The 18,728-nt window shown below is 40.5% G+C and overlaps 1 protein-coding gene across 2 annotated transcripts in view; it reads left to right on the top strand.

The window, feature by feature from the left end:
* LOC150058436 (voltage-gated delayed rectifier potassium channel KCNH1) overlaps positions 1-18,728 on the top strand; it is a 301,331-nt gene that overhangs the window by 205,851 nt on the left and 76,752 nt on the right. For both annotated transcript variants that reach the window (XM_090341256.1, XM_090341257.1), the window contains exons 8-9: positions 4,303-4,502; positions 14,513-14,765. In XM_090341256.1, coding sequence (XP_090197382.1) covers positions 4,303-4,502; positions 14,513-14,765 — 453 coding nt within the window. The remainder of the gene's footprint in view (positions 1-4,302; positions 4,503-14,512; positions 14,766-18,728) is intronic.

Genomic DNA, 18,728 nt, shown 5'->3' on the forward strand with positions numbered 1-18,728 from the left:
AAAAGAAATATCAGGAGATAGCAATTTAAGCTACCTAATGTTCAAATATAGAGATAAATATCTAATAAAATCATAAGTCATTGCTTCTTCACAACAGGAAATTAGGTGAAAATAAAGGCAGGTTGGCCGGGGAGCTGTGGTTCATGCCTATAATCCTAGCTACCCAGGAGGCTGAGATCTGAGGATCAGGATTCAAAGCCAGCCTGAGCAACAATGGACCTGAGAATCTAATCTCCAGTTAACCTCTAGAAAACAGGAAGTGGGGCTGGGCTCAACCATAGGTCAGTAGCCTGGAGCTGAAGAGCTCAGGGACAACACCTAGGCCCAGGGGTAGAGCTGCAGCCTTGAAGCTGAAGAGCCAGGGACAGCACCCAGGGCGAGTTCAAGCCCCATGACAAGCCCCCCCTCAAAAAGAAAGAAAGAAAAAAAGAGGAAAAAAGAAAGGCAGGTTGTAAGGATTTGAAAATATGTATTGGCCATTTAATTATTTGAACTGCAATTGTTTATAATTTAGACAAAAATGTCTACCTTTTTTTAATGGAATGCAAAAACTTTGTCTGCCCTCCTCTCCTAATTTTGTATATCTATTTGTAATTAAAGAGCAGAAAATATTCCTTTTTTGTTGTTTGAATGAGTCCCAAGAATGCTGCTATGATATAACAAAAAATCTAAATTGTTCAAACATAGAAATTTTCTCTTTTACAGATCAGTATTTTGTCTTGGGTTGGTCAGTTTTCTTAAAGTAGAAAGACTAAACACATCCACATTTAGCACAAGCCAAGGTACTTTCTGCCTGAACTTTTTCAGCACATCAGTGTTACCATCTACTGCCCTTTCTCCCCACACCACACTCAGATAAGCATTTGGGTGGTAGCTAGTCTTACATGTTCTTACTCACTGTTAGGTTTGGAGAATTTCAGAGTATTTCAGATGCTGTATAGAGATAAAGATGTCAAACATGCAATGCAAGTTTGTGCAAAATTAGAGAAGGGAAATTCTTGCTAATTATCAATATACTTTAGTATATTTCATCATCATCATCATGATTATCATCAAATATAGCCCATTTAAGGACCTGTAATCTTCCAAATTGTTTCAGAAAAGGATCAGGATAGAAGTAGCTTTGAGCCATAAATCATAGTGTAGTGTCATGATTGTCTGACCAGCCTGGCAATGCCTTGAACTTACTGCTTATATTATAGACAGTGGAATTTTCCTTGTCATATTATTAATTTGATGTGACAATCTTTCTTTTGCTTTCCTTTCTTCCTTCCTTTCCTTCCTTCCTTCCTTCCTTTCTTTTTTGCCAGTCCTAGGGCTTGAACTCAGGGCTCTCCTTGGGCTTTCTCAAGGCTACCACTCTACCACTTGAGCCATAGCACCACTTCCTGCTTTTTTATGTATGTGGTACTAAGGAATCGAACCCGGATCGTAGTGTATGCTAGGCAAATACTCTACAACTAGGCCAAACTACTGGCCTTTCCAAGTTTGAAAATAAGTTAGCATTTTGGTAACCATCTTAAAATAATAAACACAAGTGTGCTCTTTCCTGGTGACCCTGGCTCGTTGTGGAGCAGGAACTCTTTAGACCAGGACTGCCTAGCAGGCTTGTTGAATCAGGGACAAACACATTGACAACAAGGAAGCAAGCCCATGTAAAACATGGCTCTAAACCATGACCAATCCTCTTTCTTCTCCTCTGTCTCCTCCACTTCTTTCTCCTTCCTCCTCTTCTTTACTTTGGGGAGGAGGAGTGATACTAGAATTTGAATTTAGAGTCCTGCTAGCCAGACAGGCACTCTACCACTGAGCCATGTCTCTAGCTCTTTTTGTTCATCCTGTCATTTGAGGTAGGGTCTTGCTTACCCCTGGCGTGTGCATACATGGACCCTGTCCACCTTTTCTGTGCTCACCATCTTAAGTGGGATGAGAGGTGCGTGTGACCACACACAACTTCTTTTCTATTGAGATAGAGTTTTGCAGACTTTTCGTGACTGGCTGACCTGGAACCTGAGTCTTGCCAATCTCAAATTCACATGTAGCTGAGAATTATAGGCATGCGACACTGCTCCTGGCTCTGAGTTGAGAAAGGGCCTGGCAGCCATTTCTGACAGGACTGGCCTGGAGTTGTAATCTATTATCAGTCTCCCAACTAGCTAAGATAGTATGTGTGCACTATTGGCACCCTGCTTTACTAGGTTATTTTTCTTTAAATATTATCTTGTACAAAGGAGGTGCCATGTAACAACGCAGTCTAGGAACACAATGTATCTTGATCAGTGTTGCCCCTCTTCAGCATCATCACTCCCGCCTTCATTTTTCATATTTTTCTTAATTTTGTGGTATATACAATGAATTCTTAGCTGCCTTCTTCCCTCTTTTGCCCCTTCCCTTTTTCTTTGGCCCCACCCCCTCTTGGATTGCCCATTTTCTGGTATTGATTTGGTTGGGCTGTGACATAGTCTTTCTAAAAGATTATACTATTTGAGCTTTCCACAGAATCTACTATACTTCTGTTAATTCATTTGTAAATACTGCATAGGGCCCAGACCAATATGTTTAATTATATATTTATAGGTATGAATAAATTATACTAAATCTTGAATATGAATATTGATAGTAGCATTTTTCACCCAAATGGAGAAAAAAGTCAAATACTCATTACATAATTAGTGGCTAGATGAAATGGAGTAGATGTTCTCATAACAATGAAAAAAAGAAAGAACCAACATATGCTGTAATGTGAAAGAAGCTAGTCAAGTGATTTTAATTTATGGGAGATATCCAGAATATATAAATCATACAGACAGAAAGTAGATTTGTAGTTGCCTCTGGCTAAGTAATTTGGAGCATTAGAAGACAGATAATAGATATATAGGATTTCTTCATATGGAGACACATATTGTAGTGATACATAATTCTGAAAATAATACTTAAACTCATTGAATTCACTTATGGTATATCAATTCTATCTTAAAGTAGCTTGTTAACTAGCTACATATATGTTGTTCCATAAATACAAAACTCTAGAAAATATAAGCTAACATATGGTATCAGAAAGGAGATGAATGTTTTCGTGGGATGGGAAGGTGGGTGGCCACAAGTGGAGTAGAGGAATTACCGAGGCACAAGCAGACATTTGAGGATCGTGGATTAATGGGCCGTTTTCATTGTAGTTGGTGATGGTATATTCCCGTGTGTATACAGCTATATACATATGCTGAGGTCAATAAAATTATAAATTTTGAGTAAATGAAGTTTATTGTGTATTGATAACAATTACTTAAGAAAGCAAGAGCAAAACCATAAACTTCACTAATATAACATACGTAAGTATTAGAATAGTGTTAGAGTCTGTGGATTACGACGTTTTGAAAAAGATGCATCCAGGCCTTAAGCAGTGTCTCATCCACTTGCCGGTGTGATCATCATATATTCTGTCATGTATGGTTGCATAACAGTATAATAGGAGCTTTGTAGAAATATGCCTAATAGCTCATAATCACCTTAGTCATAACAGACAGAGGGGATAGGGTGTCACAGAGGACTTCTTAGGAGTAGTGGGTCTTAAGCTCAGCATTCAAGAGCAAATGGAATTTAGAGATGAAAGATGGAGTCTTGTAACAGCATAATGGCCCTCCTTCAAGCTATTAATGTAAATGGAATTGTAGTAACCTGTGGTATACAGTTGTTTTATCATCAAGGGGACCTGTGTTTATTCTCACCATATAAAATCCATGCTTTTTTCCCCTAATAGCAGATGGTTGTGTTAGGACTTAACAATAAGTGAAAACCGCAGTTACCATTTCCTTCTGCAGATTTGCAGTTATTTAATCATCCATGTTTATGCGTTTATCGCTACACTGTGAGTTCTGTGAGGGTCACAGAACTTGTTCACTGTCCCATCCCCTAAGCGTTGTATTTAGCACCCAGCAGAGCTTCATAAAGACTGGTTGTTCATGTTTTCATTTTAGATTGGTATGAAGTTAGGCATTCACTGGACTAGTGGCTTTAGTCCAATTACAATCCCTCAAAGGTTCTGGAATAAGAACTGTAGATTCAAAGGGTACAACTGCACTCTCCACATGGGTGTGGACTCCATGTCTAGCTACACTAGCTCCCATCTACCTTGGTCCGGCCTCCTACATATTTGTGCTAGGAGACATTTGATTTGGATCTGCTCCAGTTCTGAGAGAGTCAGGGAAGTCTGTATAGGAAAGGCAGCTCAGGTCACTGGCCTGCTCTGGGATACTGGTTTAAAAGCCATTCATTTTCTCTTTCTTCTGCTTTCCTTACCTCCAGCACTCCTCTATGCCACCATCTTTGGGAATGTGACGACCATTTTCCAGCAGATGTACGCCAACACCAACAGGTACCATGAGATGCTCAACAGTGTCCGGGACTTCCTGAAGCTCTACCAGGTGCCTAAAGGACTGAGTGAGCGAGTCATGGACTATATTGTGTCCACCTGGTCCATGTCCAGAGGCATTGACACAGAGAAGGTAAGGAGCTTGAGCAACTCAGGTGGATCACTTATCTTTCAGATTTCCCTGGGATGCCTGGAGCTCTCAAACCTGGCTGGGCTGAGAATCCATCTAGGTAGTTATAGATCCCTAGGTTCTTTCTCCAGAGGTTTTGATTGCTTTCAGATCAGCCTTTTTGAAGGACCAATGATGAAGAGCCATTATTTCAAGAATCAAAAACAAAATGTGTCTCCTAGAGAAAAGAAAAACCAGAAGTCCAACTGTCCGCAGCAGAATTTGTCAAATTTGGGTGATGATAAAAATCAGAGGGAAGTGATTAGTCAAGAGGGAGAGAATTAGTATTACTATTTTTTCCCTTTTGCCCCAGCTTCCAGATAACCCAACACTGTTATTGATCTTTTCTTAGTTCATTATACATTTTTTATATGAACTGAGAAGAATTAGAAGTTATTGGAACTCTGAGGAATTAGGAATTTTGGTAGAACACAACAAAAAAATCCATCCTTTTGATGATTATAAATGCAGAAAATCTCAGTATAATTCTTGCAAATTAAATTCAGCAGCACATTATAAAGATCATACGTTGCAATCAAGTTGGTTTCATTCTAGGAATGTAGTTCAACATTTGTGCATCAATAAATGTAATTATAGTACAAAAACAGTATCGAGAACAATAAGCACATGGTCATCTCAAGTACGTAAATAAAACCTTTGATAAAATTCAGCATCCTTTTATGATTAGCTTTGATAAAACTAGGATTAGAAGGAATATACTTGGCGTAATAAGGGTTACATTTGATAAACCTATAACTAACATTATGCTTAATGGGAAAACTGAAATAATTCTCTCTAAATTCAGCAACAAGACAAGGATTCTACTTTACCTACTCTTATCCAATATAGTTCTAGAGTTCCTAGCAGAGCAATAAGACAAAGGAATGAAATAAAGATTAAAAGAGAGGAAAAGAAAGTCAACTCATTCCTATTTGTACGATCTTACCTTTACAAAACCAAAAAGATTCCACCCCAAACCTTCTAGATCTGACAAAAACATTTGACAATGGGTCAGTAGATTTTGTATAAATCAACATTGAATGCTGAGAGGGAAATAAGGAGGGCAATTCCATGCACAATAGTCTGAATAAATAAATAAGTCTATATAAATTTAATCAAAGAGATGGAAGACCTCTACAATGAAAACTATGAAGCCTTGAAGAAAGAAAATTAAAGACATCAGAAGATAAAAAGACTTCCAGTGGTCATGGATGGGAAGAATTAATATTGTGAAAATTACTATATTGCTGAAAGTAATCTATATAGTCTATACAATGCCCACCCAAGTTCTAACATCATTCTTTGCAGAAATAGAAAATACCGATCCTAAAATTCATAGGGAAGTATAAAAGAGTCCCAAGGAGCAGAAGTAATACTGAGCAAAAAGAGCAACTCTGGAGGTATCACAATACCAAATGAACCCACAGAGCCACAGCAACAACAAAAAGAGCATGGTACTGGCGCAAAAATAGATGTGATCAATGGAACAGAATAAATCCACAAATAAACCCACATAGCTATAGTTCTCTGATTTTAACAGCAGTGCCCAAATTATATATTGGAGAAAAGTCAGCCTCTTCAACAAATGGTGCTGGGAAAACTGGTTGTCCACTCACAGAAAGCTGAAAACTCTACCCACATCGGTCCCCTACACAGAAACAAACTCTAAAGAGATCCAGGAACTTAATGCACAATCAAAAAGTTTGAAATTATGACAGATAAAGAAAGGAAAAGCCTTGGAAAATACATATTTTGAATGGGATTCCAGTTGCCCAGGATAGAACAAGAATTGACAGATGGGATTACATTAACTCAAACAGTTTTGTTATATTAAAGGAAGCCATTAGCAGAGTTGAGAGACAACTCCTAGAATAGAGAAAATCTTCAACTGTCCAATGGATGAAAGATTAATACCCAGAATACACTAAGAGATGGAAAATTAAACAGCAAAATAACGAATAATCCAGTTAGTACACAGACAAATGAATTGAGCAAATAGTTCTCGGAAGAAATACAAATGGCTAATAAATGGAGGAAGAAATGGTCAAGAAATGCAAATCAATACTAATACCTCACTGATTCAGAATGACATCAAAAATACAAACACCCAATGCTGACCAAGACGTAATTGGAAGGAACACATTTCTGATGTAATTTGATGTATAACGAGCCCTCATATACTTCATATGTTGTTGATGGGAATGTTAACTAGTGCAACTACTATGGGAATCTGTATGGTTGTTCCTCACAAATGTAAAGATAAACCTACTTTATGATTCTGCCATACCACTCCTGAACATATACCTAAAGGAATGTAAATCAATATGCCATAGAGATAGCCACATAGCCATGTTTATTACATCTGTTTATTATAATAATCAGCCCTAAATGCCAAGCAACTGATAAACAGAGAAAATACAACACACACACACACACACACACACCATGGAGTATTACTCAGCTTTAAATAAAGATTATTTTATTTGTAGGAAAATGGATGGAACTGGAGAGCATCACGTTGAGTGAGATAAGCCATGCTCAAAAAGCCATATTACATGCTTTTGTTCATCTAAGACCTCAAATTAATACTAATAATAATGGGTGAATGTAAAAATGGGACAGTGGTAGATCTATAGGAGTAGGGAGGGGAAATGACACCTGAGGAATGAAGAAAATTAAAGCACTATGTATTATATAAACTATTGTATGTTATTATCATCATTACAGGAAATTAAAGTTATATATAGTATGTAATATAGTATATGTTGTACATTTATATCCACCTAGAGCTATTTGAAAAAGGAGTAAACCTGTTCAAAATACATCTCTCACATCTATGGGATTATCTCCTCATAATACTAATGTACATTCATTTAAAAATAAAATACTATTTGAACATATTGCCTTAAAATGATTTATCTTGGGCCGGGAGTTTGGCCTAGTGGTAGAGTGCTTGCCTAGCATGCACAAAGACCCAGGTTCGATTCCTCGGTACCACATATGTAGCAAAAAGCCAGAAGTGGTGTTGTGGCTCAAGTGGTAGAGCTCTAGCCTTGAAAAAATCCAGGGACAGTGCTCAGGCCCTGAGCCCAAGCCCAGGACTGGCAAAAAAAAGGATTTATCTTAATCATTCAGTTTTTGTCATTCCTTTAAAGATTATCAACTTACTCCCACCCCCTCCAGTGCCCTCTTTTCCATGATGTTGTCAGTTCCCAGCCCCCATCTCAGATCTATTGCAGAGCACTCGTATATGGAACTTCCAACAAGGACTTAGGTGATCTCACTCATCAGACACACAGATACATCCGGGGAATACTGATTAAGAGCTCCTGCCTTAGTCAGCAACTAATATAAGCAAAGTACCAGCTAGGTACCTCATTAAACATCTACTTTCCAACCTGCAAAATGGAGAGTATAAATTCCTCGTATTCTTTAACATTGTATTTTTCTACATGCTTTCAGTAAAGTGCAGAAAGCTTGTTGGTATGGAAAGAAGAGAGAAAAGACTCAGCAGTATTGAAAGAATGGAGAAAAAATTCAGTGGACTTTCTATTTGCTGTTCATTTATGAATTATCTTTACATATTTGCTATAATGACCACAAACAATCCCTTATAGCATCTGGTCCTATTAAGAACAAATATTTGCAATATCTTACTTAGGCTTTACAACAGCCTTCGGTAAGTGTGGATGTGATTTTGGTGAAGGGATGAGGACAAGAGGCCAGATTCATTTTACTGATTGTCCCTATTCATAAGAAAAGGACTTTAAACCGAGCTTTTGTTTTTGTTTTGTTTTTGACTGTCACCGTCCCCCTTTTAAACTTAAAACATGCCCTGGAAGGAAGAAGGATGTAGGATGTGGTCAAATGAACATATTCTAATTTCTCAGATGGGCAGGAAATCAGTCGGAGCCATGCTTAGTCTTTGGTGTTGTCATCTACCTGCCCAAACTGCGTCTGTTGTTTCTGTTCCTCCGGCTCTCAACAATGGCTATAGGTCCTGTGGGTTCCTGGCAGCTGATGGAGCAGAAAGGAATTTTGATCTCTGCCCTGGAGTTCTTTTTTTTTGTTGTTGTTGTTCCCAGGCACTAGAATGCCTTTATAAGTCTGGTTGTCTGGAAAGGATCTTCTTCATCCTCCCGGCAGCGCTGGGCCGCTGCCCATGGGAGACAGCACAATCAGTATTTTCCCCTCCTTCTTCCTCCCTGCCATCTTGCTTTCCTGGAAGACTCTGGAATTTGCCCCAGTTCCTGGTGGAGATGGAAAAGGGACTAGTCAGGCACTCAATGCTAGCAACTCACTACAGAGTCCATCCGGGCCAGGACAATTGTTATTCCTGGCAGGGGCTCATGGCAGGCAATTACGGAGGAGTGAACCAGTGTGTGTTTCCATGCCTTTCCCTGGTTCAGCTTCCATTCCAGGGCAGACTGGTGATGACAAGTGATGATGAGCGTGAGGTTGGTTGTACTGAAATCCTCAGTTTCATGTGTCTCTCTGCGCCTATAACCCATGTCAACTCAGTGATCTTCAAGACTACATAACCTCTCAGGTATTTTGGATCCTGACCTTCTAGATTACCATATCTCTTCCTTTGCTGCTACTGTCATAACAGCATCAAGATGGCGACCAACAGGTTTGGAGCACGTGCCTGTGTCAGGCATGGTGCCAGACACAAACAGCTTGTGGGTTCCTCCTAAAAGGCCATATTCAAGTTCAAAAGTGAAGAAGACTTCATGAGAGGAGTTCAAGTTCCAGAAGATGCTCAGCTAGGGAGGAGTACAGGGCTGCCCGATGGCCCTGTCATAGCCTTGACGTTGTGCTGCCTGAGTGGGGGAAGTTACTAAGCCTCTCCAGTAATGACTTCCTATGGCCTTGAGGCCCTGGAGGAATAGGATTGTCCTCAGTGCCAGACACAGAGAAGGCAAGCTAGTTAGGAAAGCTGCAGTGTCTCAGAGCTGATTCCCTCCCTCCATGGGAGGAATGGAGGACAGAAGACAGGAAGAGTGATGGAAATGCCCAGTGGCTCAGCATTCTGATTCCTTGACTTCAGATTCTCTCCCTGCCTCCCCTTCTCTAACAGTGCTCTCCTGGGCTCTGGGATAGGTGCCATGAATAAAACATTATCTCCATGCCAAAGCTCCATTCACTGGCAGCACCGGCTGGCAGAACCCAACTCAGGGGAAACCAAATATTTACATGTGAAGTCACCTGGAGAATTAATCTTGGTTCTGAGCTACTGAGTACAGTTCTGATATGACATATACATGCTTCCCCTCAGTGGCGATCTGCTTGGAGAGATGAGAACTCAAATTAAATCTGCACCTCTGGAGAAGTCTTGTTTGTCAGAAGGAGCCTTATGGTATGAGATACTTAGCAATCACTCTGCCCAGACTTTGGCAGTTTGAGTACCTTTAGGCCTCAGACAGCCCCCCTTCTCCACTCCCAGAGAGTACGCGCTCCCTGGGCCTCCTGCTAAAGGAAGAATGAAGACTCCCAGAGGAGAGTAGGGATGTTTTTTGAGTCCTCCAATGGGATTAAGCACTGTTTGGGCAGTGTACTGGTATGGTCAATTTCATTTCACTTTCCCAAGTCAATCAGCTGTTTGCATTTTTGTTTTTAGTGCCATAGTGAAGTATACTCCAAGTATTTTCTTTTCTTTTTCCTTCATTCTTTTTTTTTAAGGGTAGGAGGGCTTGAACTCAGCCTAGGCACTGTTCCTGAGCTCTTCAGCTCAAGGCTAGGGCCCTACCCTTGAGCCAAGCCCCATTTTCCATTTTCTAGAGGTTAATCGGAGATAAGAGTCTCAGTTCCTTTTGTGCTTGCACTGGCTTTGAACCTTGATTCTTAGAGTTCAACCTTTCAGGTGTGAGCTACCGACCTGGCCACTCCCTGGATTTTTTGCTCAAGGCTGGCACTCTACCACTCAAATCACAGATCCACTTCTGAGAGAGAGAGAGAGGGAGAGGGAGAGGGAGAGGGAGAGGAGGGAGAGGGAGGGAGGGAGGGAGGGAGAGAGGGAGAGAGAGAGAGAACAAAGAGAGAGACAAAGAGATAGACAGAGAGAGAGACAGAGAGAGAGACAGAGAGAGACAGAGAGAGAGAAAGAGAGAGAGAGAGTTAGAAAAATGAAGTACTTAGCAAAGCCAGTCACACTATAAGTGCCTAGTAGTAAATATTACTTTATATATCTCTTTTAAAATGTCTTATGTTCAGTATATAAGTATATCATGTTAGTTCTATAAGCAAAATATGCTCAGGGGGCTGGAGGGAGACCTAAGTGGGAAAGTAAGTGCTGCTTAGCAAGCCCTACAACCTAAGCTATATTCCCTCTTAAAGAAAAGAGATTGGCATCTTTGTCTCTAATCAGAATATATTCTTTAGTCTATTGTTAATCAACTGTGCTGTATAATACTAGATTTGTTAGAGTATAATGCTATACTTATTCTTTCTAAATTATAATTTTGAACCTGTTAATCAGTTTACTGTAGATTTCAAAATAGCAGAGACTATTATGAAAAAATAAGAGTGTATTATGAATGTTCTCAGCACAGTGTTCTCCCCCAAATCAACAAAGAAATGATAAATATTTGAGGAGATGGATATGCAGATTACCCTAAGTTCATCATCATCCATTGTAGACTTGTGTTAAAATACTCTGCATACCCCTGAAGCATGTACAATTAATGTGTATCAATTGAAATATTAATTTATTTATGGATGGAATCTGAACTTGGTCACTACTCAAGTGTCTCCACTGCCTGCAGTTCCCTTCACCTCGCCGCCTCCACTGTCTCTTCCTCCTCCTTCTCCTGCTTCTGCTTCTTCTCTGGGCCTGGGCGCTGACCCTGAGTTCTTCAGCTCAAGGCTACCACCCTACCCCTTGAGCCACAGTACCACTTCCAGTTTCTGGTGATTAATTGGAGATAAGAGTCTCATGGACTTTAGTGCCCAGTCTGACTTTGAACCTCGATCCTCAGATCTCAGCCTTCTGAGTAGCTAGGATTATAGGAGTGAGCCACCGTGCCTGGCGTCCCCTCACTCTAATGGATTCTATTATTTCCTCCTGCCATCATAGCGCTCTACCTCCATTCTTATATTCTTATATTTCAGAAAAATATAAGTTCATTCACATTATATCTCTGCTCATAAACCCTCCAAAGTTTCTCTCTTGCTTTCAGGATGTGATGAGCTGAAGGTCTCTTTACACTTGGTGCCCTCTCTCAGCAGCATCTCCTGGACCTTTCCCCTCACCTACACTTAGATTGCACTGAGATTTCTCAGCGCTCCCCTCCTCCTATCTGCCTCTGTTTTTCACAGTGCTGAAATGTGACATAGCTCCCTCTGATACATTATGGAGATGTCAGTTTAAATGTCACTTCCTGGCTCCCTGATATCTGGTCTACACCCAGGCCTAACTCAGCATGGAGAGTGCATGTTGTTTTAAACACTACCTGTCTCAGGATCCAACACCCCTTTATGCTAAAAGCTCTGGAGAAACTAGGAATTCATGGAACATTCTTCAGTATAATAAAGGCTGTGTATGACAAACCCACAGCTAGTATTATACTTAATGACGAAAAGCTAAAGCCATTCCCTCTAAAATCAGGAATGAGAAAAGGATGACCACTCTCTCCACTCCTCTTTAACATAGTATTAGAATTCCTAGCCAGAGCAATAAGGCAAGAAGCAAGCATAAAGGGGATCCAAATTGGGAAAGAGGAAGTGAAACTTTCCCTCTTTGCAGATGACATGATTCTGTATTTAAAGAACCCTATAGACTCCACTCCCAAGCTCCTTGAGCTGACGCAATAGCTCCAAAGAAAATAAAGTACCTAGGAATTATCTTAACTGAGAATGTAAAGGACTTTTTTGATGAAAACTTTAAAACCCTGAAAAAGGAAATTAAAGCAGAACTGAGGAAATGGAAAACCTCCCATGCTCCTGGATTGGAAGAATCAACATCGTGAAAATGACAATCTTGCCAAGGGCTATCTACAAATTCAATGCAATACCCATCAATATCCCAATGTCATACTTTAAAGAAATAGAAGAGGCAATCCAAAATTTCATATGGAATAGTAAAAGACCCCGTATAGCAAAAACACTTCTTAGCAGAAAGAACAGAGCAGGAGGAATTTCAATACCAAACTTTAGACTCTATTACTGAGCTATAATTATCGAAACAGCTTGGTACTGGCACAAGAACAGGCCTGAAGACCAATGGAATAGAACTGAGGACCCAGATATTAAACCACAGACCTATGGCCATCTAATCTTTGACAAGGGAGCCAAAAAAATAGAATAGAAGAAAGCCTCTTCAACAAGTTGTGCTGGCAGAACTGGTTAAGCACCTGCAGAAAACTAAAGTTGGATCCTTCTCTGTCACCCTGCACTAGAATTAACTCCAAATGGATCAAAGACCTCGAGGCACACTAAAAACTTTACAAGAAGGAATAGGAGACACACTAGGCCTCCTTGGCACAGGTTGAAACTTTCTTAATAAGGAACAAGAAACACAACAAATCAGAGAAAGGCTGGATATGTGGGACTGCATTAAACTGCGGAGCATTTGTATGGCAAAGGACATAGCTAGTAAATTAATTAGGAAGCCTACAGAATGGGAGAAGATCTTCACTAACCATACAACAAAGGCCTCATATCTAAAATATATCAACAGCTCAAAAAATTGAATCACTCCAAAACTAATCTCCAAAGTAACAACCATCCCATTAAAAGATGGGCCAAAGACTTAAAGAGAGTCTTCTCTGAAGAAGAAACAAAAATGGCCTATAGACACATGAAGAAATGCTCGACATCTCTGGCAATAAAAGAAATGCAAATCAAAACAACTCTAAGATTCCACCTCACTCCAGTTAGAATGGCCAGGATCAAAAAAAAAATAATAACAACAGATGCTGGAGGGGATGTGACCAGGAGGGATCACTACTACACTGCTGGTGGGAGTGCAAACTCGTTCAACCACTATGGAAAGCAGTATGGCAGTTTCTCAAAAGACTAAACATAGAGCTCCCCTATGACTCAGCTATTCCACTACTTGGCATTTACCGAACCATCCAGAAACAAGGGCATACTAAATCCACTAGCACAACGATGTTCATTGCAGCACTATTTACCATAGCAAAGATATGGAACCAACCCAGATGCCCCTCAGTTGATGAGTGGATCAACAAGATGTGGTATTTGTACACAATGGAATTCTATGCTGCTGTCAGAAAGAACGACATCACCCCATTTGTAAGGAAATGGAAAGACTTAGAAAAAATCATATTAAGTGAAGTAAGCCAGATTCAAAGGAACATAGGCTCAATGGTTTCCTTCATCTGTCATAATCGTAGAAACTTTGGGCTCTCCTAGCAGAGATTTAGAATAGAGCAAAACCTAGATACATAAGGCCATACAGTGTGACGCTAAATGAAAGGACCTCTAGGATATAGAAACAAAAGCCATATAATGAGTGATTGTTGTCCTTAATGTCCTATGTTATCTCTCATCTCTTTTGCTGTCACTTGGTTATCTCATATTGTTACAGTATTTCACTTTATTATCTGATATTTTGGATATATGCGTATTTGGTTATTTGAAATTGCATAGGGAAGGGGACAAAACAAGATGAGGGGTGGGGGAGGGGGGAGGGAAATGGGGACCAAGACATGAGAAAGGGTATCAAGGTATGTGAAGTAATGCACCTTCTATCTGATGAATATAATGTAACCCTTCTATTAATTACAATAAAAATATATGAAAAAGGGAATAAAAATATTACTCTTTAATAAATAAATAAAAAACACTGCCTGTCTCTCCCATACCATGGAAGACAGGACCTTTGACTAGAAGAATGCAGTCCAACCTCACAAATGCTGCTTCCACGCAGTTGAAGTGCTGGGGAAAGCAGGCTGGAGATTCCCAGGCTGACTGCCACACTTCTTTTCTTTTCTTTTTTGCTTGCCTCCCAGGTCCTACAAATCTGCCCCAAGGACATGAGAGCTGACATCTGTGTGCACCTGAACCGCAAGGTGTTCAAGGAGCACCCAGCCTTCCGTCTGGCCAGTGACGGCTGCCTGCGAGCGCTGGCCATGGAGTTCCAGACTGTGCACTGCGCCCCGGGGGACCTCATCTACCACGCAGGCGAGAGTGTGGACAGCCTGTGCTTTGTGGTGTCTGGCTCCCTAGAAGTGATCCAGGATGACGAAGTGGTGGCCATTCTAGGTAGGCGTCCATCGTTTCGAGATGGGTTCCAGAAAGGGGTTAGCCACTCAGGAGCTCACAGCTGCTGCCCTGCAACTAGAGATGGTTCCACTGGGCAGGGCCCACTGCTGACAGTCACTCACATGGCCCATTTGAGGCACTTGGGGATATTGCAGTGAAAAAAAAAAAGTGTCCCGGGGTAGCTCCTCCTTTAGTGGGGTAGGTGAACAAAAAGTAGACGTTTGCATTACAGGGGAAAGCTTGCTGGAAGAATGACACTTCAGCAGAAATTTAAAAACTGAGAATGTGTTAGCACGAAGAGAAGGATCAAGAAGAGTATTATAAGAAGAGAGGACTGTATATGTGGAATCCTTATAGACAGATCCGTGATTCATGTGGGGAATTGCCAGCTACTTGGTGTGACTGTAGCATGCAAAATAAGAGAGAGATGAAGTGGAAGATCAAGTTAAGCCTTAGGCAGATTATGACAGGCGGAGGACTACAAGGACTACACTGGGGGACTTGGAATTTACCTGGGAAAGATAGAGATGAACAGAAAGCAGGGAAGAGGCACCGTTAAGTAACAATAGTTACCACTTGGAGATTGGCTAGAAGGGAAAAGGGAGAAGAGGTTGGAGATACATTACCTAGGTCTTTAAACTGTGATGTGGGAAGAAGCTAGAATAGAGATGTCTATGAACTAGAATCAGCACAAGTCAGTGATGGATTTGCTATGGGGAGGGAGAAGGGGAAAGGAGGGAAAGACATGAACAAGGATTGTGGAATTTCTCTTTGGGATAACAGGGAAGGTGGTTCAGGTCTGAGAAAGAAAAGACACAGGGTGGAAATGTTGGTATTTAAGATATGGAATAATAATGTCTTTTGGGAAATTCTCTTGACTTCCTAAGGTAGCTACAAGACAGCTCTAGATTCCTGGGGAGGAAGGTATCTCTCTGAAAATAACAGCTCCCCTCTCTCCTCTAGGCTTCCTTATCATCTATTGGGAAAATTTGACAACCTGCTAGGAATAGGACAAAGGAAGATAATAGACTTTGCTTTAGTATATCTGAAGGGAAAGGGCTCTTATCTCTACCTTGAATATGCAGTGATGTCTTTGATAAAGAGAATTGTTCATTGGCAATAGCTATCTGAAAGATTGGCTGACTAAAGAGTGTAAGTAGTGACTAGTAAACAATCCTTTGGTTTGAGTTAATCTGTTGGTATAGGGCATTTTCATACTTGTTCCAGGAGTCTAGTCTGGGAGACCAGGATCATCTGCCTTACCTATGCATACCCAGGACAGGGCATCCTCAATGACCTTCCCTGAACAACTGCTGGTAAATTGGTTTGGGCACCTAGACAGAGGCCTCATAGAGCTGAAGAGAGAAGAGAAAGGAAAAATACTATGTCCCATCCCTCCCTCATTTCTCCTCAGCCTGAGCTTCTTTTGAGGAAAAACAACCAGGGTTTGTCTCACTGTCGACTGACCAGTCTGTTGACTGTTTCCCCAAATCCAGCCGTCCTGGGTATGGGGCCTTCGACAGTGAGCAATGTAGACAAGACTCTGTTGGGTTCACCCTGTTTGTTGTCCAGACTGAAAAAAGCATCTCTCATGCTCCCTTTAGAGCCAGATTGGATCTCAGTAGGTCTGAGCTTGACATCCTAAATAACCAGTCAAGGGTCCCTCATTCTATAAAAAGGATGTGACAAATCCTTTAAGTCAACCTGTCTTTTGGGCCAAGTGGAATAAGAGATTCTAAACTATTTTTCTCACTGGAAATGTAAGTTTAGAGGGGTGTGTGTGTGTGTGTGTGTGTGTGTGTGTGTGTGTGTGTGCGTGCGTGTGCGTGCGTGTGTGTGTGTGTGTGTGTGTGTGCGTGTGTATAGTTTCCCTCCCATTGAGATAAGCTTTGATCAATCTATCAAAATCAGTTACAGCCAAGGGATTCAAATATAAAATGGGTCTTAGCACTAGATTGTTATTGTCTTTTGATATTCTCTAGTTCAGCTTGACCAAAACTTAACTGAGCTGGTACTGTTGTATGCATAGAATGACAGAATGGACCACAGGTGATACTAGTCTTGGAAGAACAACTCTGAGTAGAGGGGCCTGGCATAAAAAGACAATCATTGCCCTGCATGTAAAGCATCACCCCAGAGAGAATATTGATGGGGCTAATTGGATGAGCATTTATTAGACAGCTGCAGTATATTCAGTTTTCTAGTGAGGAAGAAACTACGGAAGGATTTTACTTATTATAAGCTGAAGGATTTGGGGAAAACAAAAGGCCAAGGCTCGTCAATTATTTTATTCTTTTGCTTTTTGATCTCTTATTATTAATGTGTTCATTTACATTCTGCCACATTACATTGCATCTTTCCTCAAGTTCTAATATTCCACCCCCATTTTCTGTTTAATTTTTAACATAGACTCCCAAACTGAGGAAACCAGTCAGTACTAGTGAGGTTTTGTGTTTTGTTTTGTTTTTAATATGTGTCCAAAATGGAAATCTTTCTAAGGAAAATTTTCTAGACTTTTTTTTTTTGCCAGTCCTGGGCTTGAGCTCAGGGCCTGAGCACTGTCCTTGGACTTTCTCAATGCTAGAGCTCTACCACTTGAGCCTCAGCACCACTTCCCATTTTTTTCTATATATGTGGTACTGAGGAATCAAACTTGAGTCTTTGTGCCTGCTAGGCAAGCACTCTACCACTAAGCCAAACTCCCACCACTTTCTAGACTTTTTGTAAATATAATGCACCACATAAGATTTTGATTCTGTGACATTAATTTAAGTAGAGATTAACTAGCAGTATGGGGAAAGGGCAAAAGGACAGGGTAAGGGAGTAAATTTGATCCAAGTATTCCATATGCACATATGATGAAGTATCACAATAAAGCGCTTTTGTATAATTAACATATGCTAATTCAAACTGTTTATTAAAATTTCTAACTAATATCCACACATACATGCCCATAGTGTTCAATGTGAATCAGTATTTCTCTTTCTACAAGGAAATACAACGTGGTGTTTTCCATTAGATTCTATTTTGTTTCATTAAAAAGAAATTGGCCACCATGACTCCTAAATTGGGTTCTTGACATTGCCCAAAGGTTGAAATTACAAACAAAAAACAAAAAAATACCCATGGTGCTTCTGGCCAGGCGCCTGTAGCTCCCGCCTGTAATCCTAGCAAATCCTAGTGATCAAGTGTTTGACCATTAGCCCTGAACACAAAAGAGGCTCAGGGACAGCATCCAGGCCCTGAGTTCAAGCCCCACAACTGACAAACAAACAAAAACCCATAGTCCTTCAAACCTGTACAGCATCCCTCTTGAATGGAAAGTCATGTTAGAAATCTCTTACTGTCCCCTTTCTGCTTTGTTCTTTCTGCCTTAATTTTGACAGGGTATCCTCTCAATTTTCTTTAGACATCCCTTAATGGCTTGTTGAAGCTATAGTCCTGTTTTGTTTTCTCTTTTGGCATGTGCCCTTAATTCATTAGATTTTTTTAAAGGAAATTTTCTTCTAATCTTTTGTGAAAATTAGAATAAAAGGGCATAGGCTCCATCCTCTCCACCCCCACTAAATATGTTCTTCGCATCTGCATGGAGGTGTCTCTTGGCACTCTTGTAACTTGGCAAACATGGATGAGTCACAAGCTAACATCAGGGCTGTGCTTACGTAGGTGAAGTATCTTCCTGAGTTTCTGTCTTGTAAATTCAGTGTTTAAATGATCACCTTTCACTGTGATTTAGTGTCCTTGTAGTAACTTTTATGCATCTTTTTTAATACCTAACTTGTATTTTAATCATGAGTCATCCTGTTATTTTTCTTGTTGTTTTGTTTTGCTTTCATTCTGTTGGGCAAGACAGAAATGCAGTCTTATGGTCAGCCTGCATCAACGGGAGAAAGAGGTCTAGACTGGAGTTAGAGATTTCACTGTACTTTTGTACAAGTTACCATGAACTGGTTAAGAGTCTCC

This window comes from Megascapheus bottae, chromosome 10, assembly GCF_031878675.1.
Source record: "Megascapheus bottae isolate mThoBot1 chromosome 10, mThoBot2.hap1, whole genome shotgun sequence".
In the NCBI taxonomy this organism is placed as follows: domain Eukaryota; kingdom Metazoa; phylum Chordata; class Mammalia; order Rodentia; family Geomyidae; genus Megascapheus; species Megascapheus bottae.